This window comes from Choloepus didactylus, chromosome 17 (genome assembly GCF_015220235.1).
Source record: "Choloepus didactylus isolate mChoDid1 chromosome 17, mChoDid1.pri, whole genome shotgun sequence".
Lineage (NCBI taxonomy): Eukaryota > Metazoa > Chordata > Mammalia > Pilosa > Megalonychidae > Choloepus > Choloepus didactylus.
Genome location: NC_051323.1, coordinates 21,044,255 through 21,060,403, shown reverse-complemented (window position 1 = coordinate 21,060,403; position 16,149 = coordinate 21,044,255). Strand labels below are relative to the sequence as shown.

At 48.1% G+C, this 16,149-nt stretch overlaps 1 protein-coding gene across 3 annotated transcripts; it reads right to left on the bottom strand.

The window, feature by feature from the left end:
• Positions 1-364: 364 nt before the first annotated feature.
• Positions 365-13,378, bottom strand: CLEC4F (C-type lectin domain family 4 member F). Of its 3 annotated transcripts, none has more exons than XM_037806943.1 (8): positions 13,245-13,378; positions 12,239-12,355; positions 11,823-11,912; positions 9,081-9,379; positions 8,270-8,438; positions 3,395-3,546; positions 1,317-1,435; positions 365-792 (listed from the first exon to the last, which is right to left on the bottom strand). In XM_037806943.1, the coding sequence occupies exons 1-8, from the start codon at positions 13,318-13,320 to the stop codon at positions 642-644; spliced, it is 1,173 nt and encodes a 390-aa protein (XP_037662871.1). In that variant the 5' UTR covers positions 13,321-13,378; the 3' UTR covers positions 365-641. The 3 variants fall into 3 exon arrangements, with proteins under 3 accessions (XP_037662871.1, XP_037662872.1, XP_037662870.1); XM_037806944.1 differs by having other exon boundaries at positions 9,195-9,379; XM_037806942.1 differs by having other exon boundaries at positions 8,270-9,379.
• Positions 13,379-16,149: the final 2,771 nt, after the last annotated feature.

The window sequence follows — 16,149 nt, the reverse complement described above, 5'->3', positions numbered from 1 at the left end:
AAGCCCAAGACAAGGCTCTGACCTTCAATAGTGATGAGGCCAGTCCACAGAATAGAAGGAAAACTTGGTCCTTGGCATGGGTCAAGAGCTAGTAAAATCCAATTCCAGCCCCATCTGCACACAAAGGAAATCCAGGAAACCACGGCAATAGCTATGACTTCCTGGAGATTTGTATCACCTACAAACTCCCTATTGAAAAACCTCTGCTGTTTTTCAATGAACTAATTAAAAGTGAGTAGCTGCAAAGCCCTTAAATAAGGTGTGCTTATTTCAAGACAAAGGGACCTGGGGGGCAGAAGAGCCAGTGCAGGTGAAGAGAGTGTGGTGGCATGGCAGAGAGATAAGCACGCACAGGCTTTCATCCGTTCAACAAGCGTTTATTGAGGACCTGCTGTCCGACAGCCCGTGCTGGTTGCAGAGGGGGCTACAGAGGGACACGCCATAGCTCTTTCCTTGGGGAACTATCGGTCCCACTGGTTACAGGAGGTAAACACCTTGATAAGGTTAAATAATGGACAAGGGAGGAAACACTGAAGGCCAAATGGAAAGCCCCAGAGGACGAGTTCAGAGGCTCACAAGGCATCCTGGAGCTTGCATCCGGGATTGACCCCCCACCACCACCACCAAGCTCTGCTCCGCTCTCAGGCCACATCCTGGCCCACGGGCTTCTTGCACACCCACTGGTAGGCAGCATCACAATACATGTCATTCCACATCTGCTGAATGTGGACACAGTCCTCGGTGTGCCCGTTCTCATGTCGCCAGTTGTCTGGCTGATTCCTGCCCCAAAACCTGGAAACAGAAGGGCCTTATTCAGCTAGACAAAGGCAGTGGCCCTTGCCCCGGCTGTGGCAAATGGAGCAGAAGTGACATGGTCCCCAGTCCCCTTGCAACCCCAGGATGGGGACAGCTGCAGCAAGATGCCCTGAGGTGGGTACACTGAGGTCACCCTGAATTATAGATGATCCAAGGGTGGGGGGTGGGGAGGGAGTCTGTGAAGCTGCAAGTTGGGGACAGGAGCGGGTAGGAGACTTTCCTTGTAACCCCCACCCCAGAATTCACACACAGACCCCTTTTAGATGGGACCCCTTGCAACAAGGCCTGAGTAAGTTTAGGATGGGGTGAGGGATGCACAACAGAAAAACAGGAAGACCCCCTGCAGCCCCAGCCCCTGTCCGTCCTGAGACCCCTTGTGGAGGGGTCCAGGTGAGGATCACAACTGTACCTGTGACACACACACACACAACACTAACACTTCCTGGGCAGGGACACACACACCTCCAGATAGTCCTGACGGGAACAGTGGCTGGACTCACCTTCTGCTTCTGGCACTACTGAAGGGCGTCCCGTCCACCCAATGCCAGAAGCCCTCAGTGCCAGTGTCAGTGAGGCCAATCCAGTGGTGAGAGGTACTCGTGGACTTTGTCAGAAAGGTCTGCAGAGAGAAGGCAGTGGGTTGTCTGACCCTGTGTGTGAGGAGCTGGCTCTCCACAAGGTCCCCACCTGGTCCTGGGGCGGTGAAGCCCCCTACCGTGCAGGAGCCAGGCCCCCTCCCTACACCTTCCATGATTTGTCCAGGGTCTAACACAGTAGCCAGGGCCCCTCGGGGAGACCCAGCTGTCCACTCACGTGATTGTCCCTACATAGTCCCAGCCCTTGGGGAGGGGTGTGGCTTTACTGGGACAAAAATCAGGCCACAGCTTATTAAGATGTGTTTTACGAAATAGCATGCCTCATTTCAGACCTATAACAACAGTCTCAGGAGAGCACTGTGGGGTGGTCAGTTGTGTCAACTGAATTAACCCAAACCTGCTGTGGTCTTTCATTAATAACCTGGACCCATTCCAAAGACAACCCTCGGCAGATGCGCCACCCTGGCACTGTAGGGCTTTCGGTGGTCCTCCAATTATGTGTGTGCCTGACCTTCCCAAGAAGCCTGGGTCTCCTGATCATGGGCCCTCCATGGTCACTGGATTAACTGACATTAAAAGCAAGATTGTTCCATGCTCCTGTGAACATGGCACTGTGGGCATTGCAGAAGGTCGTGGGGGCTGAGGGTTGGGGGCTGATGCCACCCACATGTTGTGCACTGGCCTCACTCTGCACTCTGGGCAAAAATTCACAAACATGGTGGCAAACAACAGAAAATGGTATTGGAACGGGGGAGTCAGCAATTCTGCACAAGAAGCTTTGGGAGACATTGTTTACAATAGTCTTCCCAAAGTTGGGATGAAATTGAACAAACAAGATGAGTTTGATGCTTTGGAAAGTGTGAAAGCTCCTCGTGAACTCTATTCTCCTCTATCAGGGAAAGTAACAGAAATTAATTAAGCTCTTGCAGAAAATGCCGGAATTGTCAGCAAGTCTTGTGAAGATGGTTAGCTGTTCAAGATGATCCTAAGTAATTCTTCAGAATTTAATGAACTAATGAGTGAAGAAGCGTATGGGAAATACATAAAATCTATTGAGGAGTGAAAATAAACTAGTCTAAAGTAACTTAATCCAGCATAGTTGTTTTAAATTAGTGGTGGGTAGAGATTTAAAATAGCAACTTTCAGCATTACCAATGGAAAAACAGGAACTACATGTTGCCAATACGCTATTGAAAGAAAATACCCCTTAACTTTCAAATGATTGCAGATAAACATAATAAACATCTTTTTCACAGTATCCTGCAGTTTAGGCTAGAATCCAGTTATTACATTCAGAATTCATGAAATGACATAAGATAAAAACTACTCATAAAAATTATGTAATTCAGGGGTAACATTTTTATCGTAAGCCATATATAAAATCGTAAGCCTTATATAAAATTGTTAACTATTGCTTACAGCCATCCTGGGATTTGGGTCAAAATACTTAATATTTTTACTGGGAATAACTGTGAGTGGAGGTAAGTTTTTGTCAGCTGTACAGTGTCGGTGAACAATACCATCTTAATTTTGCAATATACCACATTTGCTGGTGCTCTTTCCATACATTGAAGCAACAGCCTTGCAGCAAAAGAAGAAACCGTTTAATAATAATAAAACATTCAACTTCTTCATTTAAAAAAAATCAAGACTGATGAGTGCAGAGGAAGCCCAAGAGGGAAACAAGGGCATGAGGCTGGAAGCACACTCCCCAAAACTTCCAGGGTGGACACCCACTCCATCCGACTCTGCCTTCCTCACTGCTGACATCTGTCAACTTCTGGGAACCTCCCTCATTCATTGAGGACATTGGAATTTGCTGTTTCTACCTCCAGTGCAAGCTGCTCATAGGAACTCAGTAAGTATTTGCTCCCTGACTGACAAGAGACATGAAGGTGTCTGCTGTGCTCACCCCAAGGGGCACCAAAGTCCCTTGTCACATACCGACCCCATCAGGACCACCCCAAGCCCTCAGCTCTGACCTGCTCTTCTTCAGAGGTCACCGATGCCAGGTGGGCTCCCTGGGACACACAGAACTGCTCAGCCTCATTCCAAGACTTCTTGGCATCAGAAAAGTAATACAAGCTCCCACTGAAGACCTTCCAGCCTTGCAGGATCAGCTGGAGAAGTTGATCTGGAGCAGAGGTCGGGGAGGAAAGAGAACCAGGTGCTGAAGGTGGATATCCAACAGCTGACCTTCCTGACCTCTCCAGGGGCTGGCCACTGAGGCTTACCCCCTTGAGGACCAGGGCTGCTGAGAACACACCCCCATCCCATGACCCGATCCTCCAGAGAGCAGCAGCTCTCTAGTTGTCATTCCTAAGTGCCCCCTCCAGCCCAGGTGAAATAGACCAGGCTCTCTTTCACGCCTGTACTCTAACTCGCACATGGCTTTTAACCAGTGCACCTTTAACACCTTTCTTACATCAGTCTCATTTCACAAGACTGTAAGTTCCTTGAGAGCATGAATTGTGTCTTATTGATCTTTGTACAACAGTCCCTGGCTCTGTCACTCAGTCACTGCTCTGCTACCCACACAACACTCTTCTAAGACATGTGCTTTCTATGTCCCCGTCTTTCCCAACCCATTGCTGCCACCTTAGAGTCAGCTCCACCTCAATTCTTGCCGTTTTCCTTGGAGATTTTCCATCCGCCCAGAGCCTCGCTTCTTTCTTTGATTTGATCTCCATCCTCTTCAGCTGCCCACACCCATGACTATCCTGGGACTTCGTCTGCCTGCCCTCACAATTTTCAAACACTAATAAGACATCCTACAAACAGGAGCCCTAGTTCTCTCAACTCTTTCCTCCCTCCCTGCCACCATCTCCTACTTTTTAAAATCAGCTATACTGCAGCTGTTTGAAATGGTGCCACAACTCATTTATTTATTCATTCATTTGTTCAACAACATTCATGGTTCAACATTCCTTAACTTCTGTGAACCAGAGGTTGTTGTACAAACATCAATAACACACAATTCATGCTGTCAAGAAACTTAAAGTCTTGTGAAATGAGACCGATGTAAGAAAGGCATTGAAGATGCAGTGGTTAAAAGCCACGTGTGAGTTAGAGTACAGGCATGAAAGAGAGCCTGGTCTATTTCACCTGGGCTGGAGAGGGGCTTAGAAACTACAACCCAGAGGAGATGTTACATGATCTGAGTCTTAAAAAACAAACAAAACTGAGGGGGTGGAGAATGGGAAGTTATAGAAATTGTGTTTGGGGTCAAAGAACAATTTTGGAAATGGAAGTTGGTGATGGTAGCACAATATTGTAACTATATACACTGAAATGAAAGTGGTTAGAAAGGGAGCTTTTATGTTGTATATATGTTACCACAATAAATTTCAAAAACAAAAAAAGAACCATACAACACAAAGAGTGAACCCTAAGGTAAACTATGGACTATACTTATAATATAATTATAATAATGTTGGTTCATCAACGTACCACACTAAAGCAAAATATTAATAAAGGGGAAGATGGGGGGGGTGCGGTATATAAAAGCTCTCTACTTTCTAATTTTTCTGTAAACCTGTAACAGCTCTAAGAATTTTTTAATTTTTAATCAGAAATACATACCCAAAAAAATGAAACAACAACAAAAAAAAAACTGAGGAAGAGTTTGCCAGGTGGTCTGTGCCAACAAAGCATTCCAGGCAGGGAGAATAGCAGACCCAAAAGCAGGAAAACTTGACACCATGTGGCACAACCTGATGTGTTCAAAAACTTGGGAATGGCCGGCACACAAGTGGTCCAGAACTTGGAGAAACTCACCAGCACTAGACCATGAGTTCGGATTTTTCCCTGTGAGCAATGGCAAGCCCGGAAGGGTTTTAAGAAGGATGGCTCAGATTTGCACTGTACAAACTTCAACCTAGTGCAATGCAAAGGCTGAACAGAAAGAGACAATCCTAGTTGGGCCAGAAACATCAATTAGAACCCAAGTGCAAATGCCTCAGAAGGAGAAGGTGAGCGTAAACCGGGAGTTCGCAAAGTGTGTGCCCTGGATCAGCGGCATCGGCTCCACCTGAGAGTTTGGTAGAAATGCCAATTCTTGGGCCCGGCCCAGACCTGCTGAATCAAAAATTGTATTTTAACAATCTGTGTTTTAACGAGCCTGCCATGTGACTCTTAGGCGCTCCAAAGTCTGAGAACCAATCGTCTAAACTAGGGGTTGCTAAACTATGGCCTACCAGCAGCCTCTTTCTATAAATAAAGTATGTAATGCCTATTCATTTGCAAGTTGTCTTTGGCTGCTTTATCAGTACAATGGCAGAGCTAAATACTTATGACAGAGTCTGTATGGCCCACAAGCATAAATGTACTATTTGGTCCTTTAAGAAAAACTTAAAGTAATAAGTTTCAGCCCTGGCTGTCCATTAGAATCACCTGGGGAGCATTTAAAAATTTCCTGATGCTCAGGCTGCATCCCAGAACAAAAAAAAATATCAGATCTCTGGAAGTGGGTCCAGGCATCAGTATTTTTAAAGCTCCTTGGGTTATTCCAATGTGTAGCCATGGTGGAGAAATTTGGACTATGCTAAAGCAGGGAGGCAGCAGTGGGGTGCTAGGAGAGGCATTAAGAAGGAAAGACTTTCTGTCCTTTGCATGGTCAGTGATGCCTTAGACCCAGCTGGAACAGGAGGAAAGAGCAGGTGGGTCCTCTGTGCTGCCTGCCAAGCCCCTCATTTGTAAGCCCCCATTTCTTCAGCAGCTGCTAAAAGCATCGCTTCTCTCTCCCCTAACTCCCTACATCTGTCCTCACCCTTAGCAAGTGACCTCCTACTCAACCCAGAAATAAACGTCATTAATACCAGCCCTCTCAGTTTCATGTTCCCACATCTGCAAACTTGGGTGAACAGCTCCTTCCACACCTGCTCCTCCCCTCCAGCCTCAGAAATTCAAGTGTTGTCCCATCCTTCTTCAAGACCAATCGTTCCGTGTGCATCTGATTCTCCTCCTTCTGTCCTCCCCTACTTCAACCTCCCCCTTTTGCTTGTCCCCTTCTGTAACCTCAGATCAAGCCTATCCTAATCTAGAAACACCTTCTTAAGTTCACCAAAATGTCAGCAATGGGTTCATATGGAAAATATGCAAATATTGATGGAAATACAGATGCTTGTTTTCTCATCTTACAATTTTTCAATCTTTGTCACATTGTCTATATCAGTATATAGATTTTTGTAATAGAGAAATACAAAGCCTTGTTTTTTTAATCCCTCCCCTCATCTCTCCTTCCCTCTCAGCCAAGTTTCTTGACAAACTCATATGCCTGATCAATTCACACCCAACTGTGATCTAGCTTTCACACCATGCTCCACCGAAACATCATTCCAGTGACTTATTAATTGCCCAGAATCGGTGGACCCTTTTCTGTTCTTATTTTACTTGGCCTCACTTTGGCATGTGCCCAAAATTAACCCCTCCATTCTTGAAATTCTCTCTTCCCTTGGCTTTCCCGACTGCATCTCCCAGTTTTCCTGCTGCCTCTAAAGAGTGTCTCCAGTCTGCTTCAAAAGCAAGTATTTCCTTTCTTGCCTCTTGATGGTTGACTTCCTGGTCCCACCCTCAACCCCCTTCTGCATTTTGTCTCATGCAAACTCCCCCACTGCCATTGCTACAACCAGAGCCAACAGACTCATGGCTCCCGAGTCTAGTCCACAGCCAGGGCCTCTTCCCTCAACTCCAGACAGCCTACAGGCAACGTCCACTTGGGTGTTCCCCAAAGCACCACAGTCAGCATGTCCAAATCTTGCTGCTCCTCTTCTTGCTTTATTCCCTCGGTTGGGGATCCCTCCATTCAGCTACCCAAATCAGAACCTTAGGGTCCTCCTTAAAACCCTTAGTGGTTCCTTATTTCCTGAAGGATGAAACCCAAGCTCACCCCAGTAGCTGGAGGCCTTCCAAATCTAGCTTGTCTCTCCAGGCCTGCCCACCCTTCTGGGCCAGTGTTTTTCAAACTGCAATCACCAATCCATTAGTAGGTCATAAGATTGGTTTAGTGGATTGTGACAAGCTTGCCCTTTTTTTTTAAGAGTAGAATATAAATTATCAGAGTGAGTTCATGCAGTAAAAGTTTTGCTTTTTGAAATTCATGTAGATGGATTAGATAAATAGATGATTAATGATTAGATAGATAATAGATTTCCTTCTCTGCCTCCCCAGAAGATCCCTTTCCCCTCCCAGAGAAGTTTCCTTCTCCTCTTTCTTTTTGCCCCCACCCCCACCCCAGTTCCCAGTACCTGCTTCTAACTTATCTCTTTCACCTCTCTGCATACCTTTGCTTACAGGTCTTTCTCCATCTACTAGCCTGCAACAGTCTCAAGAGCAGATATCATGTCTTATTCATCTTTGAACCCTGACACATAGTAGATGGTCAATAAAATTTTGTCAGATGAGTACTTGAAAGCTAGGTACTGTGTTAAGTGCTTTACCAGGGTTAACTCATTTGATCCTCACCGTGAAGCAAATCCAATTGCCCCCATTTTGCAGGTGAAGCTCAGAGAAGGTGAGCAAATTGCTCAGGATCACACCATTTGTAACAGCTGGAAGTCCCACAAGCCCACACTGCCATTACCTCACGCCTTCATCAAAAGATTTTGTTTCCCAGACAAAGGAGGAATTTTGTGGACACGTCACAGACCACCTGAGAGCAGGGACCACAGCTTCTTATACCTTCTGCACCACCGCCCAGGCACATGGGAGCTGATGTCACTGGATTTGGTCCTCGCTCCACCACCCACGCTTCTTCCCAGAGAGGACACACGCTGGGGTAAGCACAGAGGCTGGAGAGGCAGGAGAGTCCCAGCAACTAACTCTGCCCGCCCCAAGCCCGACCCCTCCATCCCACTTACTTTGGGTCTTTTGTAGCTGCTCCCACGAAGCGAAGGCCGTACGGAGGGCCTCCACGCTACTCTGCTGCTCTGGGACTTTTGCACTTAGGGTTTCGATGTTCTCTAAATCATGTTTTAGCTTCTGGATCTCAGCACTGGCCTTCTGCAGACTGCTTTCTAATGTCTGGATCTGGGAATTTAAGGCAGCATCCTTCATTCCTTGTTTTAGGGTCTCTATGTCTCTGCCGACATTTTGCAGATGACTGTTTAACACCTGAATCTGGGAACTACTTAGGGCACTGGCATTTTCCAGCTCTGCTTTTAATACTTGGATCTGAGCCTTTGTCTCCTCCATGCTATGGTTTGCCCTTTGGGTCTGGGCAGTTTCCAGATCTCTTAACAGCTGAATCTCATCACCAGCCCTTTCCAAATGGCCTCTTAATGACCAGATCTCAGCGCTGGTGTGGTCTAAACTGTCGTTTATAAAGGCCCGGGTCTGGGAAGTGAAAGTATTTGCATTTTGCAGGCCTCCCTTAAGCCTCTGGATCTCGGCATTCGCTTCTTCCAAACTATTGCTTAAAGCCTGGTTCTGGGTCCTTAAAATATCAAGACTCCCCAGACTGCCTTTCAAAAGATGGATCTCAACCCTAGCATTCTGCAAACTACTATTTGCCAACCAGACCTGGGCATTGGCCACTTCTAAACCTGCCTTTAACATCTGAATTTCAGCGCTGGCATTTTCTAGGCCTCTGCTTAACATATGGAGCTCAACGCCAGTGTTCTCTGAACTGCTTTGTAGGAAATTGTGGTTCTGAGAATTTAAAGTGTTTGCCTTTTCCAGAGCTCCCTTTAGGTCCTGGATCTCGGCATTGGCCTCCTCCAAGGAACTCCTTAACATCTGGGTCTGGGTACTCCAGATGCCGATGTCCTCTAGAACTCCGTTTACCCTCTGGAGGTCAGCGCTGGTGTTTGTCTGGTGACCACTAAGCATCTGGATCTGAGAACTGACATTGTCCATTCTGTACTTCAGCCACTGGATCTCCACAGGCCAGCTCTTGGAATTCTCAACATGGTCTTTAAACATCTGGATAACCTCTTGCTCCTCAGCCACCCTGCCAAAATGGAAGGAATCTGCAGGGGAGAAAACGGAGAAGTCAGGCCCATTACATGGGGAAGTGTTGTATAGAGCAACCAAGAGTGTCTTGAAGATTGTCGTGGGTGCTCCTTCAGTGGCCTGATCATCACCACGGCCTCCCCAACCCTGGGGACAGGCCACCTGGGAATGCAAACCAAAACAGTAAGCAAAGACCTATCCAGCTACCACATGTGAACTAAGGGGTTCAAAGGATTGAAATACTTGCCTACTGTAAACTAGATACCCTCAACCGTCATGCTGGCGAGGCTTGGATTCTTTTGCCTTTGTAATTGAACCTCAAAAATAACTCAGTATATAATTTGGAGGTGTTGAAGTTTAATTCCACTGACATTTCACCATCAGATGGGTCATTAGGAAAAAGAAAATGGATCTGAATAGAGCCCATGTTCATTCCTGCACTATAGTTGTACACCAAGCGTGGAGCCTCTTGATTCATCATTATCACTCCCTAAAACCACATAGACCACAAACATAAATTTTCTGATTGCAAATTCCATGGGGAAAAAAAACAACAGAGACAAAATAGGCGCCCCTGGCAGAAGCAACCGGTTCAATCCACAGGGGTGTGAAAGAGGCGCCCCCCTCCTTCAGATCACACTGGGCCTATGAACTGAAATAGCCTCTGAAAGGGCTGGGCACCCCCATATGTTGCATAGGGCAGAACAGTTTGGGGATATGGGAGACCTGAGCGAAAGGCCTTGGCCACCAAGTTCATTCAAAGAAACTGTAGCCTCTTTAATCTGTAGGATCTTTCCCACCAGGCCCACCTGCCACTGTCCGTGGTCCTGCTGCCACCCTTTACTCTCCTCATGAGCTAGGACCTAATCTCGGACATCCATGGTCACCTCCTGAATCCATTCTCCCCCCAGGGTTAGAAACAAGAACCCACATGGGCAGGGACCCTTTCTGGAGGATGCCTGCTCTATTCCTTAAGCCCAGGCTGGGTGAGTGTGTGGGACCACCTGGCCCCTGAAGGTGTGAAAAGTTCTAAGGTTCAGCTTGTAAAGACAGATCAATGGAACAGAATAGAAAGTACAGATTTGTCTTCAACAAAGATGCAAAGGCAGTTCAGTAGAGAGAGGACAATCCTTTCAACAAGTGGTGCTGGAACCACACCAACAAGTGGTGCTCTTCATATACAAACAAAGCATGAACTTCAATCCAACCTCACACCATTATACAAAAATTAACTCAAGATAAATCATAGACCTAAAACTTTAAAATTTCTAGAAGAAATGGGAAGATATCTTTGAGGCCTTGGGTAGAGCAAAATTTTCTCAGATATAACACCAAATGCATGACCCATTACAAAAAAAATTATACATCAGACTTGATCAAAATTAAATCTTGTTAAGAAAATGAAAAACAAGCCAGATGAGAGGAGATATTTGCGAATCGCACGTTTTATAGACTTGTATCTAGAATACATAAAGAACTCTCAATATTCAACAACAAGGAAACAACCCAATTTTTTTCAAAAAATGAACAAAAGAGTCAAACATTTCAACAAAAAAAGATTTATTTAACCACATGAAAAAGTGCTCAAAATCATTAAAGAAAAGAAAATTAAAACCACCATGAGATACCACTACCCACCTAGTATACTGGCTAAAATTTAAAAGACTGACCACACCAAGTGTTGACAAGGATGTAGAGGAGCACAAACTCTCAAGCCCCTTGGGAGGGAATCTAAATCGTACAGCCACTTTGGATCTTGGCAGTTTCTTAAAAAGTTAAGCATACACATACCCTACGACCCAGCCATTCCACTCCTAGATATTTACCTGGGCTAAAATAAAGCTTATGTCCATAAAAGGACTGATAGATGAATGTCCACAGAGCCTTTATTTGTAACCATCAAAAACTGGAAACAATCAAAATGTCCATCAACAGGTAAATGGATAAATGTCGTGTAGCCATACAATAGAACGCTACTCAGCAATAAAAAGGAATGACCCAATGTATACCCAATGACATGGATGAATCTCAGAAAAATTATGCTGAGTGAAAGAAGCCAGAGGGAAAAAGAGAGCGAACTGTCGATCCCTTATACATAAAACTAGAAAACGCAAACTAATCTACCATGACAGGACAGCAGTAGTTGCCTGGGAGGACGGGAAAGGGAGCAGGAGAGATTGCAAAGGATTACAAGTAAACTTCAGTGGGGTGGGGTGAGGGGGAATATGTTCATGAACTTTGTTGCGATGATGGTTTCATAGGTGTATACATGTCAATGCACATCAAATTGCACACCTTACGTGCACTCTATTATGCACAATTATACCTCAGTATATGAGCATTTTTTATAAAAAGATTATGCCTTCCTGTAAAGAGGGCAGAACCCACTGAGGATCCTGGGGACATTTCCCAATGTCCAGCTCCCTCCCAGCCTCCCTCCCTTCCACCATGGCTACTCACTATCCGGTTCCACAAGTGATGGCCAGCTGGTGACGTTGTCTGCCATGGCATGAAACTTCTGGAACGAGGGATCTGCCCGGGGCCATAGAGCTGAAACAGCCCATTACTGGGTCAGCACAATCTCTCAGCCCTGGGCTGGGGGGAAAAGGCTGCCCACCCACCCCTCCAAAGGAAGGATTCCAGAAGGAGGGAGTTAGCCCCAAGCCCCCCTCAGAGTTTTCCCTCACATACCTCGATTCCAGGGAGGGCCCCCCTTGGACAGTGGCCTCTGTCTGGTCCCAGGTAAGGTCTGAGCCAGCCCTGAGGCTGGAGGTAGAGTGACCCTCTGGGAGCATAAAGGAGTGTGGGTCCCCCAGAGGCCTTTGTGCAGGAGGAGGGAGGAGAGCCAGTGGGCCGCAGGTCCCCGAGGAGCTTACCCACAACAAGGAGAGCCACGAAGCAGGAGACCATGGTCCCCATCACAAATGCCAGTGTGACCTCAACCCACCTCCTCCTCTTGGGGGCTGCAGGAGCCACTGTCTCGGAACCCATACCTGCGGGGAGAGGCCAATGTCCAGGTCAAGCATGTGCTGTGTGGTCCTGGCCGCCACGATCAGCCTCTCTGGGCTCAGCCTTCTGGTCTGTCCAGTGGGGGTGAGCACCCTGGCCATGCTTTTCACACAGAGGTTATGGAGAAGGAAAAGAAGCACTTCAAAACCTTCACGAGAGCTGCTTCTGGGGTATCATCCAACACAAAGCCGAGCAGCCCCACTGAAACCATAGCACACGGAAACTGGGGGTGGGCCGGGGGGTCCAGGGCACAGAGGAGGAGTTCACCAAGCCTGGTTGGAAGGAAGGAAGGAAGGAACAAAAGGGAGGAACAGAGCAGGAGCCCCCACCCCTGGAGTCCCAGCTCCAGCCTTGTTCACAGATCCTGCCAGAGCAAGAACACACCCTGTGGGGCTGCCGTGGCCCCCACAAACTGGCCTGGGGGGGCCCTGGACTCTGAGGAAGAGCTTTTCTCTCAGAGGGTCAGTCTTAGAGCCTCCCTCTTTGGGGGTCAGTGTGACCCGTGGTGTTCTGAGAAGGGCTGGGTCTGTGGCTCCAGAGGCCATGGTTGAGAATAAAGAACATTCAGGGAAACCCACTTAGAGGAGGGGAGGGAGCCGAGGCCCTGAGGTACGTGGCTGGGATTTAAAACCTGGTCCATCAACATTCACAGTTCACCATCTTTCTCTTGTTGGGGTGCCATCCCCAAGGGATAGGGTCTGGGGATTGGGGTGTGTGCTCCAGAGTCCCTGCCCTCAGCCTGACCCACCTTTTGCCGGGAGAGCCACGCGACAAGCTCTGGCCTTCCAGGAAGGGGCTCGGAGAAATGGGAGAGGGCCAGGGGACAAGCAGCCCAGTCCCTGATGGGGGAGACTGGTGCCCCAATTTTCTCACCTTGGAGATGCAGGGAGATGCACTGGCTGTCTGTGCAGAAATGGACCCTGTCACCGTTTACCTCTGCTTCCTCCATCCTCCAAAGCTGCTCCCTGCCACCTGCCCCTCAGAGGGTTGTTCACGGGGGGCTGCAGTGATGGCAAGCAAAGCTGAGATGTCCCCAGATTTATATGTTCCTGACGTAGGCCCTGAACACCCTCAAAACTCTGACCACTCCCTCGCTGACCTCGGGTAACCCAGCCTGGGCGCAGCCCCTCCTCTCCGGGGCTCCAAGGCGCCCGCCTGCCGGGGCCGGCCTCTTCCTCTTCAGCACCTGCCCCTCACCCCTCCCGCTCCATCCTCCCACACCAGTCTCACCCCAGACAGAGCCTCTGCCCTAAAGGCACTGCAGCATAATGAAAAACTCGGCTGTTCTTTGTCCCCAGTTCCCGGGAGGTGACCTCTGAATCTTTGGCATTTCCCACGAAAGGAGTGTCTTTGATTAATCATGGTGAGCCCCAGACCATACCTGATAGTTCAAATGTTAACAAGACAGCTAGGCAGAGCCAGCCACACCTGCAGACTTAGGGTGGAGGGCAGCCACACCCCAAATGCCAATCATGTGATTAGGGGGTGGGGCTTTGAGCCACTTCATGTCAGCCCAACTGTTCCAGTTTGCTAATGTTGCTATTATGCAAAATGCCAGAAATGGATTGGCTTTTATAAAGGGGATTTATTAGGTTACAAATTTACAGTTTAAGGCCATGAAAGTGTCCAAACTAAGGCATCAACAAGAGGATACTTACACTGAGGAAGGGCTGATGGCATCTGGAACACCCATCAGCTGGGAAGGCACGTGACTGGTGTCTGCTGACAGTTTGCTCCCAGGTTTTGGTTTCAAAATGGCTTTCTCCAAAATGTCTCTGGGCTTCTGTCTCTCTTAGCTTTTCTCAGCTCCTGTGCTTCCTTGCTTGTTCTCCCAGGGTGTTTCTCTCTAAGCATCTGGGGAGTCTCTTAGCTTCTCTGGAGCAAACTCTGGGCTTGCACCTCCAAACATCTCCAAGCATCAGCATCTGTGTCGGCTCTTGAGCTCTCTTAAACACTCCAGTGAACTAATCAAGACCAACCCTGAATGGGTGGGGCCATATCTCCATGCAAATAATTTAATCAAAGGTGTCACTCACAGTTGGGTGAGTCATATCTCCATGGAAACACTCTATCAAAATGTTCCACCCAACATGGTTGGGCTCTTCTGGGGTCCACAACCTTTTCAAACCAGCGCACTGACCTCCACCACCTCTAGGTTCAGCCACGTGAGCATGGAGTCCACCAATCAGGCCTATGTAATGAGACTCCATAAAATCTCAGGACACTGGGAGCCAAGAAGAGCTTCCACGATTAAGACATATTTCTGTGCCTGAAGAGGGACGCTTCCTGACTCCACCTGGAGAAGACATGGAAGCTTGAGTATGTCCTTCTACAACAATAAAGCCATAATCTAAGTAAAGCTCTTTCTGTGAGTTCTAAGTCATCCTAGAGAATTATTGAAACTGAGGGGGTGGTGGAACCCCCAAATTTGTAGCCAGTTGGTCAGAAGTGCAGGTGGCCTGAGCCCCTGGACTTGTAGCTGGTTCCTAAAAGGCAGTCTGGTAGAGGAATCTGGCCTAACTTCATTTAGTTAGACTCAAAATTGAATTGAACTGAGATACTGCAGTATTTGCAGTTGGTGTCGGAAGCTGTTGGAAGCTGTAGACGTGGTTGATACCTGCGTAGTTACAAACTCACCTTTTCTCTTCTCTGGGGACTGAGACTGGCCACCTAAGAAGGAGTCAGGGATTCCCGATCAGCTGTGCAGAGAAAACAGCCTTGTGATTGTGACTGACCCTTAACTCTAGCCCCAGACCCCTCCCCTCATGAGTAAAAGGACGTTGGGGTAAAGGAGGGTGGTCGGGTCAGTGTAGCGGGTGTTTGCGGGTAAAAGGAAGGGGTGGGCTGACTCACTGCCCTCCCAGGCCCTCACCACTGGCATTACCGAAAAGGTCCCGCCTTGATCCAAAACCTTGCCTTTAGGTGTTTGATCCGTGCCCCGGAGTTGACCGGGTTCTCAGAGACTAACTCAAAAGAAACTGATGGATAGAACGGGGACCTACAACTTCCAAGAGAAGCAAATACTTGTGTCAGGGGCTTCCAGTTGCCCGGTGGACCTAGAATCAGTAGAGAGGGGAGTGAGACCTCCCAGTGGACGACACCTCTGAGCTGTGCAAGCCCGCTGCCCCCACGCCCGCCACGGAGGGAGCCAGCTGAACGGAACAAGGACTCCCGCGGTTGACCAAGGCACCCCTCCCAAAGTCAGTTTTGGGGATACTGGCAGATTCTTCTTCCTTGGTCCCCTTTGCCACCATTATTTCAGATGGTTACAGTCTTATTGAACTGGGTCACATTTTCTTTCATTCATAAGAGCCTGATTTCATATTAGTCCCCATCTCGTCAGCAGCCCATTCACAGCCTGTAAGTGTGACCTTGCGGTTGGCTTGTCCCATCCCTAATGTGTTGCTTTTTCTTGCATATTTTTTCTGGAGTCAGCCTCCCGCCCAGGCAGACTGAAGCCTGCAGACCAACGCCAGCACTGGAGAAGCCCTGCTGAGAGAGCCTGCTGCTGAGGCCGGGTGAGGAGAGCCAGCCATGGGCTAGGAGCCGCCTGGGTCTCAGACCCTCGGTCAACTCAGGGAGCAAAGAGCCGGATGGGCAGCTCGTCCGCCAGGAGGGGAAGGAATCATGGCTACTCGGTCAATAAACAACATCTGTGTGTGTGCATGCATTTGTGTGTGTGTATATTTGTGTGTGTTGTGTGTGTGTGTGTTTGTGGGGGGTGCATGTGGCAAAGAAAGGGGAGAAAGGTGAAGTGTGAAGTGTGGGGTGGGGTCCC